This window comes from Panthera tigris, chromosome F3 (genome assembly GCF_018350195.1).
Source record: "Panthera tigris isolate Pti1 chromosome F3, P.tigris_Pti1_mat1.1, whole genome shotgun sequence".
Taxonomy (NCBI): domain Eukaryota; kingdom Metazoa; phylum Chordata; class Mammalia; order Carnivora; family Felidae; genus Panthera; species Panthera tigris.
Genome location: NC_056678.1, coordinates 16,225,685 through 16,244,330, shown reverse-complemented (window position 1 = coordinate 16,244,330; position 18,646 = coordinate 16,225,685). Strand labels below are relative to the sequence as shown.

General features: G+C 38.8%; 1 protein-coding gene across 8 annotated transcripts in view; it reads left to right on the top strand.

Annotated features, from left to right (window-relative positions):
• RC3H1 (ring finger and CCCH-type domains 1) overlaps positions 1–11,672 on the top strand; it is an 85,893-nt gene extending 74,221 nt beyond the window's left edge. For 7 of the 8 annotated variants that reach the window (XM_042976773.1, XM_042976778.1, XM_042976776.1 and 4 more), the window contains 3 exons: positions 1,298–1,468; positions 2,369–2,484; positions 3,842–11,672. In XM_042976773.1, the coding sequence (XP_042832707.1) occupies positions 1,298–1,468; positions 2,369–2,484; positions 3,842–3,992 (438 nt within the window). In that variant the 3' untranslated portion in view covers positions 3,993–11,672. The remainder of the gene's footprint in view (positions 1–1,297; positions 1,469–2,368; positions 2,485–3,841) is intronic. The other variant, XM_042976779.1, reaches the window with a different exon arrangement.
• Positions 11,673–18,646: the final 6,974 nt, after the last annotated feature.

Below are 18,646 nucleotides of genomic sequence, written 5' to 3'. Positions count from 1 at the left end.
TAAACTTAAAAAAAAAAAGTAGAAGCTTAGAACTTGGACTCAAGCATAGCCTCTGTATAACAATTGTATCTTTCATTAATAGAGTTTTTTCAGTTTATAAGTTGACGTATATCCTACTTGACCCTTACAGTATCTCTTGATAGGTCGGTTAGGGCAAGTGGTACAGTCCCCCCTCTTCTGGTTGAAAGATACGAGTTTCACAGAGGTTGAAATATGAACCCAAGTCTTCATATCCAGTATTCTTTCTGCCGTGCTGCTTGACACTTAGAGAAAAAAATTGCTGAAAACAAAGAATTTTAAAAATCCTTTTAAGTGCCATATAAAGAAGACTAGGTTTTGTTAATATTACCCTTTGCATGAGAGCATAATCTTTGAATTTAGTAAACTGAAGACTATATATATTCTGAAGACTATTCTGATAAATACATTTTCCCCATCTGGAGAGAAAAATAACTGTTAGACTATTAGTCTTTTGTTTCTACCAAGATCTTTAATAAGTAAGGCATCTCCTTAGAAATTTAAAAAAAAATTTAGGGGGAAATAAATTTTTAACTAATTCTATCTTAGACTCTCTTATTACCAAGACCAACAGGAGATTTTTTTTTTTTTTTTTTTTTTTTTTTTTTTTTTTTTTGGAACACATGTCTGGCTTGTGCTCTTATATAAGCAATAAGGTTTAGAATTGTTTTTAACTGTGTAATACTCATTTTCTGTCTTCATTTGCCATTGTTTTCTTTACATTGGTCCAGAACTTCTTGCTAATTCCTATTGTAAAAAAAGAGAATGCTGTGTTTATGTTTATCATCTTTAGTTGATTAACTTTCTTAAAGATTCAGACCATTAACTCTGTAAAGTGTTATTCCTTATCCTGATAATTTATGGCTTTTTGTCTTAATTGAAATTTGTAGACCAATTTTCTGTTCCAAAAGAGTATCGGCAGCATTTGGAAGCTTGCCACATGTTTAACTCATTATGGTTAAAAATCCTTGCCATTACTGAGGTTTCACGGAAATAAATTGCAGGATTTACTTCAGAATATTCCATTTAAAAAAGGGGGAAAGATGTACATTTATACTTGACTTCTCTTTCAAATATTCTTTACTAAGTTTAAGTCCCCTATTTTTTCATTTTAAATTCAGATGGTACTCAAAGAGATAGTGCCTTACCATTGCATCATTTTTATTGCAAATATCTTAGTGAAAAGGTATTTGAGGCGATGTTCTGGAATTGGGCCTGGTCATTCTGTGCATGGTGTGAAATGTGTTGAGTTGTGTATGTGCTTGGCTTTATGCACTAGGCTGTTAGTAACAGGCTGGTGTTGCAGAGGGAGGTGAGCACCCTGGCAGGCCAGTCCCAGCCACCACCACCACCTCCAAAATGGCCTGGAATGATTTCAAGTGAGCAGTTGAGCTTGGAACTGCACCAGGTGGAAAGGGAAATCGGGAAGAGAACCCGGGAACTGAGTATGGTGAGTGTTACGGTGGGAAAGGGTGGTGCCGGCTGGAGGGGCGGGGGTGTGACCAGAGAGCGTCTGTGTAGTGCTGTTCCAGAACTCAAGCCTCTAGGCGCATCACCCTAGGGCACTCCAGTGAAGGATTAATATCCTGAATAAGTCTTAGGAAGATGGGATGCCTCCTGGTTTTATTCATTCCTCTCATTCCCTTTTGGTTTGAGTATATTCTTTGTCTTAGGATTCTGCATTATGAAAAAACTTTCAGGGAAAACAGGTAGTTAATTGGAGGTTATTAAATTACTGTTAAACATATTGACTAGGGAAGCCGAGGGGTTGGTGTTGATGATTTTGCAATACCATTATGTTATAAAAATATGTATCCGCAAAAAAACATTCAGTTTTTATAGCCCTTTAGTTATTGCAGACCTGTTTTTTGTTATGAATGAAATACAGTCTACACATTTCTTCTTGAGGAGTTCTATCCATGGATGTGTTTGGGGTTTGCTTCCTAGCACACCAATACTGATTTTAGTAAATTGTCGATCCGTCCCCCCAGGTTGCATGGGTAATTGACTTTTGTTGCATAGTTTTCACATTCCTTCTAAGCAGATGAATAGGTGTTTTATTTTTCTGCTTTCAATAAGTATATTATAGGTAGTTATTATATTTTGGCTTATCTTTTCTAAGGCATCAGGTTTTCTCATTTCAGGCATTTTCCCCCTTGTTTTCTAGCTTTTTTAGTGAGTAGATGTACTCTGTTGTTATGTATGTCTCTCAGGCTTCCTGTTCCTTTGGTCATTTTATAAAGACTGAATATGATTTATGGATCATCAGTTTATATTATCTATATTTGGTCTTCTTTCATTGGCATTATAAAATATATGGTAATTAAATTTACTTCCTTCTTTTTCCAAGGAGAACCAGTGTTCTCTGGACATGAAAAGCAAATTGAATACAAGTAAGCAAGCAGAAAATGGACAACCAGAACCACAAAGTAAGGTTCCAGCTGAGGACCTTACATTGACATTCAGGTAAAGAAAGGGACATTTTCCGTAGTCTTATATTATTCAGTCCTGACAGAAGTGCTCTCATAAATATGATTTTAAAATGTCATTATTCTGTATACATTGAGAAAAGAATATTTTTGTAGAAGTTTAGTTATAAAACTTATTTTTACTTATTTTTATGAGTTTTAAAACTTATTTTAGAACAGATCCAAAATTGAATTTTCTGTTAATACCTAACAAATGAATTTTTCTGTTCCCATTTCCTTCTTTCTCCTGTATTTTAATTTACTTAAAACCAACATTCACATTTTGGTGTATACCTTTCCAGTCCTTTTAAAGCATGTGGATATTTAGCTTCTTTCAAATCTACCTTCCACCCTGTCCCTCCCTCCCTTTTTAATGTTTATTTATTTTGAGAGAGAGAGAGAACCAGCATGGGGGAGAGGCAGAGAGAGAGAGAGAGAGAGAGAGAGAGAGAGAGAGAGAATCTCAAGCAGGCTCCATGCTGTCAGCACAGAACCCAACGCGGGGCTTGAAACCATGAACTGTGAGATCATGACTTGAACCAAAACCAAGAGTGAGAAGGCTGAACCGACTGAGACCCCCAGGCGCCCCTCCTTCGGGTATTTTGGGGGCATTTGCTGCATAGTCCTGAGTTGTCTTCCTGGTGAGAATATAATAATCATTTCTAATCCCTGTTGCTTTCAAGCTTTGGTTTTAGCTATTTAAGTCCATGCATTGCCCTGGGTTCAAAATAATTTCTTATACTAGTAAGCCTGCTGAAGCAGGAGTCAGTACTTTTTCTTAAAGTCCAGATAGTAAATATTTAAAATTTTGAGTCTTATAGTATATGTGGAAACTCTCAGCTCTGCCATTATAGTGTGAAAGCAGCCACAGACCACACGTGAACAAATGGGCGGGTTGGGTTTCAGTAAAACTGTACTTTAGAGGAACAGGCAGGTGGCTAGCCTTAGTTTGTCAGCCCCTGTACTAAAGCATGATACGGAGCTGTAAATTAAAAGTTTAAAAGATAGTTGCATATTTTTCCATACTATTAAAAGAAAGGCCCTATTGGGGCACCTGGGTGGTTCAGTCTTAGTTAAGCTTCTGACTTCAGCTCAGGTCATGATCTCGCAGTTCGTGTGTTTGAGCCCCACGTCAGGCTCTGTGCTGACAGCTCAGAGCCTGGAGCCTGCTTCGGATTCTGTGTCTCCCTCTCTCTCTGCCCCTCCCCTGCTCGCGCTCTGTCCCTCTCTCTCTCAAAAATAAATAAACATTAAAAAAATTTTTAAAAAAGGAAAGGCCCTGTTGATTTTATTCTACTAATCATTTTTGTCTCTCTCCTTAAAATTCTAACTTTTTTTTTTTTTAATGTTAACAGTGATGTACCAAATGGATCAGCTTTGACACAAGAGAATATCAGCCTCCTGTCAAACAAGACCAGCTCTCTGAACCTATCAGAGGACCCTGAGGGAGGAGGTGACAACAATGACTCCCAGAGATCGGGAGTTACTCCCAGTTCTGCTCCCTAAATGATGAAGAATCCTGCTTTTATCTTCTGCTCCTGATCAATTTGTGGGGTAGGGTAGGGAGAACAGATAACTTCTAAACATTTTCTCTGAGAGTGGTCAGAGAAATCCAGGAAAAGTACCGGAGGCAATGTGCACAAACACCACTACTAAAAACAAACCCTGCACATAGTTCACATTAATGCATTTTTTAATTTAAAAAAAAAGAAAAAGAAAAAGAAAATTAGCAGTATCTGCAAGCAATTCAGATTAAATTTGTTTTTGTTCTGTGAATGAACTTTATTTTAATAACTTTGGACGCCTTGGATCCAGGGCTTAAAAAAAAAGAAGATATTATATATACACTCTGTTTGATTAATTGTATGATCTTAATGAAGTAGGTTTTTCTTGTATTTTGGTATTATTACATACCCAGTGTATAATTCCTGACCCCAATCCTTTCCAGCTTTGACAACCCCATAAATTAAAACACACAGAAAGCACCGGCCTGTCTGAGAATTCTGTGGTGCTTGAGAAACAAAGAGACAGTAGTAGACTACTTATTAGAAAATGTGCAGCAAACCAACTTTTCAAAGAGCCATTACTTGAAAGTCATAATTTTCTTTCCCTTTCTGGTTACTTGCTTGATGTGTGTTTTTCCATATGGCACTAAAACTTTTTGTTGTTCAGGAGGGTTTTGTTTCTATTTCAACTTTCCAGAGAGATAATTACCAATTAATTTTTGAAGTCCTTTTCCACATAATGGATCCTTGCATTCTCTTAATCAGAAAGCCAGGCCAGTGTTTTAGAATGATTAGATTTAAATGGAGATTGATTTAAGAATGAACTGTAATTTATTAGTCCTGGGAGATACATGATTGGTATATTACCTGTATGGAGCTGCTGGTTAGAAATTCGGACCTGTGCTTTTTCAAATTTTAAACTTCTGCTAAAATCCTAGAGTGTTAAAAACAATAATAATAGGAAAATCAAGCATGTTTTAAAACCACAACACTTGAACCGAAAATGAACAGTCACATTATTTCAGTGGATGTTTTTGTTTTGTTTTACTGTCAAAACCCAAAAGTGTAAAATAAAATAAAAGTCCCTGGCTTTCAAATAGATTTGGCAAGGACAGACTGCCAGGATATTAAGGATGGTTTATGAATTGACTAGCTGTTGCTGTTCAGTATCCTTAGCACCAATAGGTAATAAGTACCTAAAAGTCAGTTTTCAGAGACTTGACTTTACAATAGTGATGAGATTCTTTATGAAATTATTTAGTTCTGCTGCACATATTCTGATGCCATGTGTCTATACTGAACTAAAACCCTATAAAACATGTTTTGTGGGGATTATTTGATACAGTCACCCTCCCCCTCCCTCTGTTTGCCTGATTTTTAAAAATTCCCTTCTGGATTCTACTACTAAAACAGAAAGCACTGGTTATGTAATAAGTTACTGCATTGCTTTGGTTGGGTAAAAGCAAGAGTTTGTATTTTTCTTGTTTCTTATTTTCTTAACCCTTAACTCCTGCTGAGGTCATAACAACCTCAGTGTAAGCTCTGTGTCCATCATACTGTTAACTGAAACAAATGGGGGAGGGGGGGAGGGAAATACAGTCCTGCCATTGCCTACCAGTAGGAGAGTCCAAACAGAACACTCTTTTGAGTAGCAATTATTTAATTTGCCCAGTCAAGGCACCGTGTTTATATACTATTTCACATTGAATTTGATTATGCCCTACAGACCTGGCTGGTCAAGGATTTGATATACACATATTGGCTTGGGATTCGAGCTTTCTTTTTTATTTAAATAAAAATTTATATATATTATATATATATATACATATATACATAGCTATATCTGTATATATATTGGGTATGTTTTAAGGATTTTTTCGCATGAGCGCAGCTGTTGCGATAAAATGACTGATTGGGAGGTAGAAGCACTGAATGAAGATGAGGCATTTCTGCAGTTGATATCCATAGTTTACTTTAAAAAAAAATACACTTGCTTTTTTTGCTTTTTTGTTTGTTTTCTCTTTTGCTTAAAACCCTCTTACACATAAGTGCTTATTTTTTGGGAGAAGGAGAGAAACTGTGTGTGTCTGACAGAGTCCCAAGATTTTTCATTTCTTTGTATAACCATAAAAGGCAACATTCTTGGCCTCCAACCTTCTGTAGGCAGATTTGGGCAGGTTGTATTTCTCCTTTGGACATGTTAGATAATTCCTAAGTTTTAGAAGCAGTTGGTTTATTTGGAACTCAGTGAGTCTGGCACTGGAAGGGAATTTATGAGTATTGATTTTGTTGAGGTTCAGAATAAAAGTAAAAGTCCATTTTGGGTATCCATTGAAACATTTTATAACCCAACTTCTGTTCTTGTTTTTATATCCTTCAGATATACTCGTTGCTTTCACCATTTTGATTTTGTAAGCTAGGCAGGAATAGGCATTAACTTATAATAGTATTCCTGCTCTGAATAAAACCTGAAAAGCCACTGTTTTCAGTTGACTCAAAATCATCTCTTTCACTTTTTAAGGTAATTTCATTGGGGGGGGTGGGGGGCTTTGGGGGTCAGGGCAGATCCCTTAAATTGTAGCCTTAATTCTAGCTGCACCTCAGGAAGGGCCCCGCACACTCTGGAGGAAATCTGGTTGGGTAGAAAGGCAGAAGAATGATCCCCTGCCCCATTGTGCCTATGACTTACCTGTTTTAAATTGGTCATTCTGCTTTATCTCATGGAAATTCTTAAAACTTTCCTGGTGTTCACAAACAGTTTTAGGAATTAAATAAAACCTCCAAAGTTTAGATTTTTTTTTCTTTTCCTTTTCTCTGTGAAACACTTTGTGATAATGATGAGCCCGTAAGGGTATGTGGCCTATTTGGGCAAAACTGCTGGACTCTTTAACTGCTTTTTTGTCAAAACCTGCGAAAGGCACTGATTTTTTTTTTTTGGCTTATTTTAAAATGTCTGCCTTTAGAGAGAGTAAAGAGATTAAATGAGTCAGATAGGAAATGCAGTTTTTAGGCTTTCTACTTATTAACATATAAATTTCTTCTGGAAATGACTTTTATTTGCTTTTCACTGAATTCAGAAGCAAGACTCTGACATCTCAGACGAACATAAGCAATTCTGAAAAGGTTAAGGTAGGAGTATAATAAGCATTGTGTTCACTCTTGTTTAGATTACAAAACTAGGATCTTAATTTTTTTTAAACCAGGATCTTATCATAGCTAGGAATATAAAAGTACTTTGACTTATTTTTTTTCAAGGTATCTCTGGAAAAGCGTAGAACTAAGAATAAGATATCTACATGCAGTTTCCTAACTTATATGTAGTTATTTTGCCTTACTTATAGATATTGTCACAAGATAAGTCTAATAGCCGCCCTGTCTTGGGTAATTTACAGAAGCTGAAGTGACCAAAGATCCATTCTTTGTTACTTTTGTAATCAAAAGAACAGTTAATTATAGCATAGGTTTCTAGTAATAGTATTCACATAAGACACTATTTCTAATGCCAGCTACAAATATTCACCTACTCAGAATGTATACAAAATTATTTGGTATGGCATTAATGTGGCTGATTCCCTTCTCTCATCTTATTTCCCTTCCCTTCTCCTGGTCTTTCCCTTGTATTTATTCTTTTGCCTAAAAGACATAGAATTGATATGATTCTCATTTGCTACCATGAATATGTAACTCCATCAGACTTTCCATAGGTCTTTAGGGTTGGAGCTCAAGGGTTTTTTTTTTTTTTTTCCTGGCCCTTTTCTATCTTGCAAATTCCCCCTTGACTTACCCACTGCCCTCCCCAATCTGCAACAGTGACAGTTTGCTGCCTCAAAACAGAGCATTCAAATGAATTCGCTTAGCCAATAACTTCTGTGAAGTTGCCTTTTCTAATGGTGTTATTACTCAGTGATGCACAAATGTGGTATTTGCCCTACTGGTAGGCAAACAAAGGTCTGGTTAAGAATGGTAACCTGCTGTTTTCTTTAAAGGAGAGCCAAAGACTTGTGCTTTACTCTGTTTTGGTTTGGGGGGATATAGCCATTTTGATTGTGAAACCTTTTAGTATATGTGAGTTGATTGTACTGTTAAGTAGATTTATCTAAGTTAACTGTTAAAGGTAGCTGGCCTTATAAAATGTAAAAGTAATGAAAATTCATCAGTTTCTCTAAACCAGTGAATGTCATCTTTTACAATATTGTCTGTAAGCAGTCCCCCTGTTTTTTGAGATTATCTTGTCATTGTAGCATCTTGTGTGTTTTGGCTTTTCACTTGTGTCTGAAGGACAATCTGTATCACTATGGTCAAGCTGTGGGACTGGGTAAAAAAATTCATGAGCATGTGACTGGTGAGAAATAAACTATAGTCACTGCATGTGAGATTATATTCAGATTTGGAGAAAAACAGATTCTTTTCACTACAAAGTATTTGATTGCTATTAAATCCAAGTGGTGATAGATAGGGATCTTACCATCGTTTTTCCACTTTCTTTCTGCTCATTTTAAAGAATTGAGTAAAGGTTTCATATGTAAAATCTACCTGTAAAAAAGTACCTGTAATGACCTATATTTTATTAAAAAGAAAGACCTGGTTACGTTTTAAGAGAAATTAATAATCTGCCTGGAAATTAACTGCAGCCTTTACTTAGATTTATACCCTGAAAGAGCCTGATTGTGTTTATTTTTTAGTTGGTGATACATGGTTATAGTGTTGCAAGATGATCTGTTCCCAGAAAAGTCAGCCTGTCCTTAAAAATTTTAGCAACTAAACTAAAGCAAATTTCCCTTCCGACATTAGGGAGTGGACACATATAAGCAATTTGCTGGTGTTAACGCTTTACTTGTATTGCTGTTCCTTCTTCATACTGTTCTGCCTTGGACAACTATGACTTTTCTGTTTATTTGTTGCTTCAGCTCAGCTTTATGAAATTTTCCTGCTGAAATTACTTATGGGGAGTTATAGGTGAATTGCAGTTAATATATTTTTTAATTCTTAATTCAACTTTTCTGAGCCATTTGAAAAAGAAAGCTGTTTTTGGCAAGGTACTATTATAGTAAATGCCAACTTAAGATTTGGGATTTAAGATTTTATTGCTTTGACTGCTAAAGATGTTTTCATATATAAAAGATTCTAATTTGATAAGTAATACTAGTTATAATGTTAATGTTAATAAAGAATAGGACACTGCCACCACCAGGAAGAAGTTACACCTTTTAATAATAAATGTGTTCCCAATAGGTGGATTTTCAATACTGCACTGAACAAAGTAGGTAAAGAGTCCTTTGAAATCCTATTGTGGTAAAAGGACTTAACCTCACCACTGGAATCCTTGTTTTCAGAGCCTCCCAATTTTCAGCCAAACACTGAATTTCCTTTAAATTTGTTTCCTGAACAAAACATCCCTAGAGTAATAACTTTTATTTTCACAAGAAAATAAGACACAATAACCCAAGAGACAGAAGTTAAACCTCAATATAATACTGTGCCCAAAAATGTGTATGTAGAAAAGTAAAATCCTGTGGAGTTAGTCTATTATATACTAGATAAGGTGACTTATTTTCTCGTATTGAGGTCTCTCTGTTTCTGGTTGTTTCTGTTTTGTTGTCTTTAACGCTTAGGCAGACAGAGCTCACAAGTCTTTGGCATCCTCTTTAGCTTGTATGCTCAGAGTCATCTTATAACTGGAAACTGTCAGGCAGGCCCTGCTCCCACCCCAGCCACTGCATAAAAGGGCCAAGGAAAGGATGGGACGAACTATTGGATAATTGGTTGCCTGCTTGTTGCTGGTCTTTGGTTTGGGGGGTTTTTTGCCTGTTTTTTTTTAAATCACCATTTATTAGTGTAATCTCTCTTCAGTGATTGGCTGCCATTCTTACAATAATATCTAAACAACTCTGTAAAATATTCCTCTAATTTAAGGTATTTTAAGCTTTTCTTTATCATTTTTACATCCTCTATTCACCTAAGGCACTGTCCTGAGAGCTATATTTTCCAGGTGTGTGGTTGCCTGCATTTTCTTTATCACCCCCTCCAGACCTCCCACACACACTCCCACCCCCTCATCCTTTTTCCTCTTCTCACCTTCTGGAAATGAAAGGAACTTGGGTGGCGGGGGATTTTTTTTTTTTTCTTCTTTTTTTTTTTTTTTTTCATTTTATTCACTGATCCAGGGGCTTCGTTGCTTACTTGATGATGATGTGACTTTTTGGAACAAGAGCAATGGAAAAAGTGAATTAAGATGATGAACAAAATCTTTTACCCACTTAAGCATTTTCCAGTTGTGAGATTCCTCTTTTTGTGTGCTCTCTTTCCCTTGTAACCCCTGCTACCCTTTTCCCCTAACTATGGTCAATTTGGTCTTTAGGCTCATACCAGTCTCCCCGAGACATTCTGCAGTCATTATCACCTTTTTGGGTGGATTTTATTTTGTTTTATTTTGTTTTTGTTTGTTTGGTTTTTTTAAAATAACTTTGTAACATTGATGCATATTTGCTTGGGATAGAGCTTGTGTAATTTACCAATCGTATTGATTGTATGTGATTGTGCCCTGCAGAGGTATATTTAACAAGACAAGAATAATCTAGATTAATAGAGGAGCCCATGAGATTTGAGTCAGGTTATAAATGACTATGAAATCACTTAGTTTTGGATAGTGAGACTTTATATCTCCTGTCCGTATAAATCAGTGCTAGACAAAATACCATTTTTTAAAAGTTCTCTTGCATTCCTGTTTTTTTCCTTGCCTCAGCTCCCTGTTTTTTCTTGCCCGCCTCCACCTACCTGTTCAGAAATAAAAATATTGAGTCTTAAAGTGACAGCTGATTTTTAAATTGGTAACGTTTGTGAAATTTAACTTTTTCCAAATGTTTTCAACTTTTTTTTTAAGTGAAGATAAATGGGTTGGAATTTCACAAGCTATGAATAATCCTTTAGCGTCTAGCAAACTGTGAAATCTTATTTGAAGACTTTATCTCTTGAAAGTTCTTTTGGAATAGGAAAAAGAACCCTGTTTGAAATGGACCATTTTCTTCTCTTTTTAATGTGTTTATATTTCCAGTTTTTAAAGAGCCTTCAAAACAAGTGAGGTGGAAATCAAGAGTAGTAGGAAGATGTTTAGGGCAGCAGAAATCTGGGTCTGAACAAGTACATGTTCATTTGTTGGGTTTTTAAGAGGATTAGGGCCATCTTTTTCAATTTTGTATTATTTGTGTGCATGTTGTTTATATCAAAGATGCCACATTTTGTTAAAACGCTGTTTCCTTTCTTTATAACCTTGGAAACTGACTCAGCCTCATGTTGCTCCTGAGTAGTATTAAAAGCTCCCATGAGATGCAGATAAAAGGGTTATTTTAACAAGTAGAAGGAGGTGATTCACCTTTTGGTTTGTAAATACATGAAAATGTCTACAAGGTCTTTATCTGCTTTCTGTCAGCATTTATATTAAATGATAAATTAATGAGGAGAAACGTGTAGTCTTTTTTTGTAAATGAGTCTGTGCCATTTTCTTCTAACCTTGGGATTATCACACCTTTTAAATATTTTTTTAACGTGAAGAATAATTATGTAACACGCACAAGTAAACGCATACGTGCAGTAGCCAATTTTGTAGAGATACCACAGAAATTAGTCCAACCTTAATGATTATTTTTGAGAGAGAGCACAAGCAGGGGAGGGACAGGGGAAACAGAGGATTCAAAGCAGGCTCTGCAGTGACAACAGTGAGCTTGATGTGGGGCTCGAACTCACAAACTGTGAGATCATGACCTGAGCCAAAGTCAGGCACCCCAGTAAATGTCTTTTTTTTTCTTTTAATTTTAATTTTTTTGTAAACGTCCATACTTTAAGAGAAGAATACTACTCATGACCAGTGAAGGTTAGTTACTCCTCCTACTAACAATTAGCAATTAGGTGTCCTTTGTTTGGTACCATACTTGACCTCAAAGGAAGGAACCGTAGTAAAAAAAAAAGTTCAGGGGTATGAAGGATGGTAACTACTGCAGCCATCCTTGAATGTTACAAAATCTAGAGAGAGAATTCCAGGACCAGCCCTGCCATCTTACCATTTACCTAGGCCTACCCTCCCCACAAGCAATTTTCTGACCCCTTACACTGAGACCCACGTAGATTAACAGGAGTTTGTTTTTTGTATGTATTAGCACGTCATTTACAGTATCCAGCTAATCTGTAATGATCAGTTAGTAAATCCTACTTTCCAACATGGTGGCCCATTGAGTACTTAATAATATGTCCAATACTGAGAAGATAATGCTGCCTTTATCCTCAAGGAGCTTAGACTCCCAATTATGGAAATTGACGTGAATATAGTTTAAAAATTGGTAACGATCATCAACAAACCACTAAAATTACCAAAGTATTCAACCACTGTTGTCCTTGGAAGAGCAAGGAGCTGTGAGAATACACACAAAGAAGACTTAACCTCGCTTGGCTGGGCGGCAGAGGCTTTCCTGAGGAAGTTGCGCTGAAGGTAAGATGGACAGAATGGCAGGTAATGCTGGAGACAAGAGAGTCCTAGTCAGAGAAAACAGGATGTGTGGATTTCTTCTTTCGAAAGAAGAATCTGTGCCCCTGAGACAAAGTGGTGGAGGCAAAAGTAGAGGGAGTGAACGGCCTGAGAGGAGGCACAGCTGGGTCACAGAGGCCTGCAGACAATGCTGTAGTATTTGGGTTTTATTCTGGAAGGAAATCCAAGGAAAGGTTGCACGCAGGGGAATGAAGGGATTTGATTTGTGCCTCTTTACTCACATTTATTGGAGAGCTTCTGTGTTGGTGCTTCTCGGACTTCACGTGCACACGCATTACCCGGTGCTCGTGTTAAAGCGCAGTTACTGTTTCAGCAGGTCTGGAGTGGGGCTTGGGATTATCTAATGTGCTCCCGGGTGATGCCGGTCCTGTTTGGCCAAGGACCACAGTTGTGAGTAGCAAGGTTCTATGTCACAGGCAATTTTAGAAGCAGAAAGACCCGGTTTCTGCAGTCAGACTTGGGGAGTGAATGAGTTGTAAGACATAATTAGCATGACCCAGGGACTGTTTCAAGGAAAATGCCTAGAGCTGGAGAAGCAAGGTGCTTCAGGAAAGTTTTTACATCTGAAGAGTTGATTTGTAAAGGTAGGAAAGGGTTTCTAAGGTGAGCAAAGTGGGGCGCAGACGCTGCACCCCGGGAGCGTGTACACACCCCCATGCATATGAATGTGGCCTTGCAATGGGAGACAGCTAGGAAAGTTAGTTTGAGGCCAGGCCTTGAAAAGCTTTGCATACAATTCTGAGCCATTTGGATTTTATCTTTTAGCAAGTAAAAATTAGTAAAGATTTTAAGCCAGACTGTGATGTGATTGCTGTGATTTCATGTGGCAGAGAACCCAGTGAATCGGTTGCCGTCAGTAGAGTTAACAAGAACTAGTAAGGGCCAGCCAGCACCAGGATGGGGAATGAAGAGGAGGGAGGAACTTCGCAGACAGTGTTTAATTGAGCCATAACTTGACAACACATGGTACAAGCATGACTGGCATTCTTAAATGCCCAAACAGGTGCCCCCAAAGTCAGTTGCTTCCCCTGCTTCCCCTGACCAAGCACTAGGTCTAGGTCTATTCCTATATCACCAGCTTAAAAGGGGGTGGGGGGGGGGATTACCTTTGCAATATCAAAGCTCTTCAAAATAGTTTCAAGGAAAACCTACAGTCATCTCAATTTATCATCACCTTATCCTCTCAAATCTAAAACATTCAGGCTATTATGATCTAAAAGGTGCCCTCTGATTTTCCTTCGGCCCCAAGCCTGCCCTCCTCGTCATCTAACTGGGCTTTTCGTTACCCTGACAAGCTAGGGAGACTGCTGAACTCTGGGACAGACATAGGCCGTGATGCAGGTGGCCTCTCCAGAGTGGGCCGGCCTGTTGGCTCTAACTGAACCGCTCGGGCTTTCCCTTCAGCACCATTCCCTGGTTAGCTGAACTTCTGTAGGGACACAAGATGCTATTCCGTTCCATGTGGGAACAGCCTGTACCCAACCAGCATCTGTTGCTTTTTAGCACTAGCCATCAGGAAAGGGTCTGAAACCCACTGTGTGTGTCCTGATGGAATAAAAGCTACCAAGCCACATTCATCCCTAGACCCTCATTTCCACCTCACCCCTCAAATGGATTTGGATAGATTTGCTGAAGCAGCCCTTGGCAGAGGTGGGTGAGAGACGTCGGTCACATGATTGACCTGTACTTACCAAAAAACACCCTTGGCCTTAGCTTTACTGTCAGTTTCTTCCTGCTGCTTCTGGGTTTGTCCAACCCACTCCCTTTCTCCAGAGAACTTTCCCCCATACCTCTTCCTCTGCTCTCTTGCCTTTTCCTCTTCTCTATTTTTCTTTCCCCACCTACAACTTCCGGAACTGAAGTAAGACAATGAACTTTAACTCCATGTGACTCTCTCCCAGTATTTCTGAGTTCACACAAGGTGTCAGTGCTGCTGGATAATTAAGCATTTTTAATAACCTTTACATTTAAAGTATTTTTCTGTCAAGTAGGCAAAACTACTCTGAACCTGGGTTTCTTCAAACTCAAATATTTATTTGAGTACCTGGTACATTGAAGACCCAGTGGCATGTGCACTGGGCATGTTCAATAAATATTTGTTGCTTTGATTTGGTGTCCCTGAAACTAAAGCTGAACTTTCTAACAGTTGTGAGAACTTGAGCAAATTCCAATGAGATGCTTTGAGAATCTTACCTAAAAACTGCCAAATGATAATGCAGGATTATTTTGATGAACTTTATTTCACCCTTAGTTAAAATAGCATACTAGAAACTAGAAACCCGGGGGAGTTGGGGATAGCTCTGTTTTTCCAAAAATGGAAAGATGTTTTGCCACATTTCCATGGAAGAGTTCAGCTGTGAGTTACTCAGTAACTGACTGCAGGAGCTCAGTTCTACTGTTTGTTCTCCACCAAGGTCTTACTCTTGGAGCCAAAGGGAAGAGTAAAACAGGGCAGGGACATGAGAGAATGAACAGCGAGGATCAGCTACCTGCTTAGGAGCTGCTTCTGAGCCTAGAGGCAAGGCTAGGGAAAGGGGAATTTGTTCATTTTGTTACTGAACTTGAAGGCAGCATTCACATTTTTTTAAGTGTATTATTTTGAGAGAGAGAATGCGCACAAGTGGGGCAGGAGCAGAGAGAGGGAGATAGGATCCAAAGCAGGCTCCACGCTGTCAGTGCAGAGCCTGGTGCGAGGCTCAAACTCCTGAACCATGAACCATGAGATCACAACCTGAGCCGAAGTCTGACACTTAACCGACTGAGCCACCCAGGTGCCCCTGAACTTTAAGGGAGTGTTTAAAAAAAGAGAGGGTGACTGAATGCTATATTCTTTCCTCTCTGTGGCCCCTAACACAGCAAAGCACAGAGAGGCCCTGGTTACCACTTGGAAAATGAAGTCTGCCTCCAATTGCAGAAATGGTTAGAAGTCACCAGGAAAATTTTGATTTAAACATATTTGTATATATCTAAATATAAACAATTGTTAAAACATGACAGAATATTGACGATTCTGTGGGTGGGAGGGGGAAACCCAGATTTGTTTGCCCAACTTTTTTTCCCTTTCCTCATCAAACCAGTCTGAGAGGAACTAAGAGGAAAGGGGTTTCGGGGTCATGAAAGTCTAGACGGTAAAAAGGCAAGGGGTGCTGTATGAGACCCAGCGACTACGCTGATGTTAAAGACACCCAAGACCAATTGAAAATCTCGTTTGGGGGGGCGCCTGACTTCGGCTCAGGTCACGATCTCACGGCCTGTGGGTTCGAGCCCTGCATTTGGGCTCTGTGCTGACAGCTCAGAGCCTGGAGCCTGCTTCGGATTTTGTGTGTGTGTGTCTCTCTCTCTGCCTCTCCCCAGCTTGTGCTCACTTTCTCTTGATAATAAATTTTTAAAAATTGTGTTTTAATTATTGAAAAAAAGAAAATCTTGTTTGGAATGTGCATCAGAGACAAATGCTTTCTAATAAAATATGTGTAACCAAGAAAGAAGGTGGAAGTCCTTGGGTTCATTCCTGGTCCTGGATTTGGAGGGAATCATAGACAAACTTTATAGAGAATATCCACAGGAGGAGAACCAGGTGGTGACATATAACCCCTGCCCCAAGAACAACAATCGTACGCTGAGTTTTAATTTGGAGAGACAGACATTTTCTTCATATGTACCTTATAGGAGCACAAAACCCATGACACAGGCACACAAAGGGTCTGAATCTCAACTTTGCTAGCTTTGTAATTTGGGTCAAGTTCTTAACCCTTGTGAATAGCAGTTTTCTTATCTGTTAACTGGGCATAATAATATCTTCCTGGTATAGCTGACAAATGAATTATATAAGCTAATGCCTGTAAAGCACTTAGCATAGATCCTGGTGTATAGTGTTTTAAAGTGGCACCCATTCTGATAGTCATATTCAAAGATTTAAAGGATTTTACCTAAGCTAATGCAAAGTAATGGTTACATTATAGACCATGGAATAGTATACAGCCATTAGAAATTTTTTACCAGGCCGGGTGCACCTAAACACCTCTGTTCCACCTGTAGACACTGAACTGGGCGTCTCTCACTCTCCTTTTCTCCTTTGTTAGGAGCCCAGGGCTCATCCAGCTTCTAGATCCTCTCTGGTGCTGCCACCACCTTCATCGTGGCCTGGTTCTCCCCTCTCCCCAAGTCTCCATGGAATAAACACTGACACCCTTATTGCTCACAAAGTCCAGACTTGTATGAATAAGTGATACACGGGCATGTTAAAACGTAGAACGCTAGGGGCACTTGGGTGGCTCAGTTAAGCATTTGGCTCTTGATTTCGGCTCAGGTCATGATCTCATGGTTCATTGGCTCGAGCCCAGCGTCAGTCTCTGTGCTGACAGTGCAGAGCCTGCTTGGGATTCTCTCTCTCTCCCCCTGTCTCCCTCAAAATAAATAAATTTTAAAAAGAGAAAGTAGAATATGAGTAAGGAGGTACATATTGACAAGTCTTGCTTCCTCCCCTGACTATCCACCCCTCACCCATATCATCTGCACTTTGTGATACAAAAGTAGCATACTAAACACTGACCTGCAGCTTGTTTTCTTTCCCACGTAATTATCCTGGAGATCTTCCATATCGGTTCAGAAAAAGGATCTTTATCCTTTTTGACAGTGGCATAATCTTCCAGTGGGGATATACCTTGGTTTATTTAACTAGTCCCCTGTAGGTGGAAGTTGTTTCTCATCTTTTGCTATTGTTACCCATCGGTTACAGTTAGTAATCTCACTGACACCCATGCAGATGTATCTGTAGGATACATGGTATTTTTGACATGTATTGTCAAATTTCCCTTCAAAGTTACAGGATTCTGAAAAAAAACCACCCAAAGTTACAGCATTCTGCACTCACTCCCCTTAGCAATGGGTACAAGGACCTATGTCCTCACACCCCAGCAGAAGAATGTGCCAGCTTAGTCTCTTTTAATTCTAATCATTTTCAGTGATAATCCTTTTCAGGGAATCAGATGAGAAATAACTGGGAAAGTACAGTGTTTAAAAAGTCTTGCAAAAGAATCGTGAGGGATAGTAAAATTAGCAGGTGAAAGTTTGATGAAAAACAATATTTATACACTCTCAAGTTATCTGCCCACAAGATACTTATTTAACAGAAAAGGGAGGGAAGCCTGGGTGCCTCCATTGGTTAAAGCGTCCGACTTCGGCTCAGGTCACGATCTCACGGTTCGTGACTTTGAGACCCACGTTGGTCTCTGTGCTGACACTCTGGAGCCTGGAGCTGCTAAGAATTCTGTGTCTCCCTCTCTCTCTGCCCCTCCCCCCGCCCATGCTCTGTCTTTCTCAAAAATATACATTAAAAATAATAATAATAAAATTAAAAATGTAAAATTGCAGTTTTATTGACAGAGAAAGAAAGTTGGCAGACACCATTGTAACCAAGTGATCAAAGTTAACATCACACCTGAAATGGAACAAATTGACATCATGTGTCTCCTGATATGATGCAGCGAGAAGGACACAATATCACTCTGTAGTATGCCTGCCCCCTAAAAGAGTATAACTCGAATCTAATCCTGAGGAAACCTCAGACAATACACAAATTGAGAGACATCCTTCAAAAATATTTGGCTTGTACTCTTAAAAAAATGACAAAAGAGAGCAACTTTTCCAAACTAGAAGACACTAGAAACATGACACCCTTTCAGCTAGATCCACCATCTTACAGTAATTTGCCAAAATGACCAACACAAAGGGGAAGAGTAGAGTCACCCACTATATGTTCTGTAGGAAACGAACATGGGGTTCTGGGAAACACTGGGTTGTTCCTTTGGCCACATATAGGCAACTCTACAAGAAAGATGATATTGTAGCCATCAAGGGGATAGGCACTGTGCTAAAAGGAATGCCTCATGAATGTTAACATGGCAAACCTGGAAAAGTCCACAATGTTACCCAGTGTGCTGTTGGCATTGTTGTAGACAAGTTAAGGGCAAGACTCTTGCCAAGAAAATTAATGTGTGTATTGAACATATTAAGCATTCTAAGTGCCGAGATTGCTCCCTGAAGCGTGAAGGAAAATCATTAGAAAAAGAAAGAAGCCAGACAAGACAGAGAGAAAGGTACTTGGGTTTAACTGAAGCACC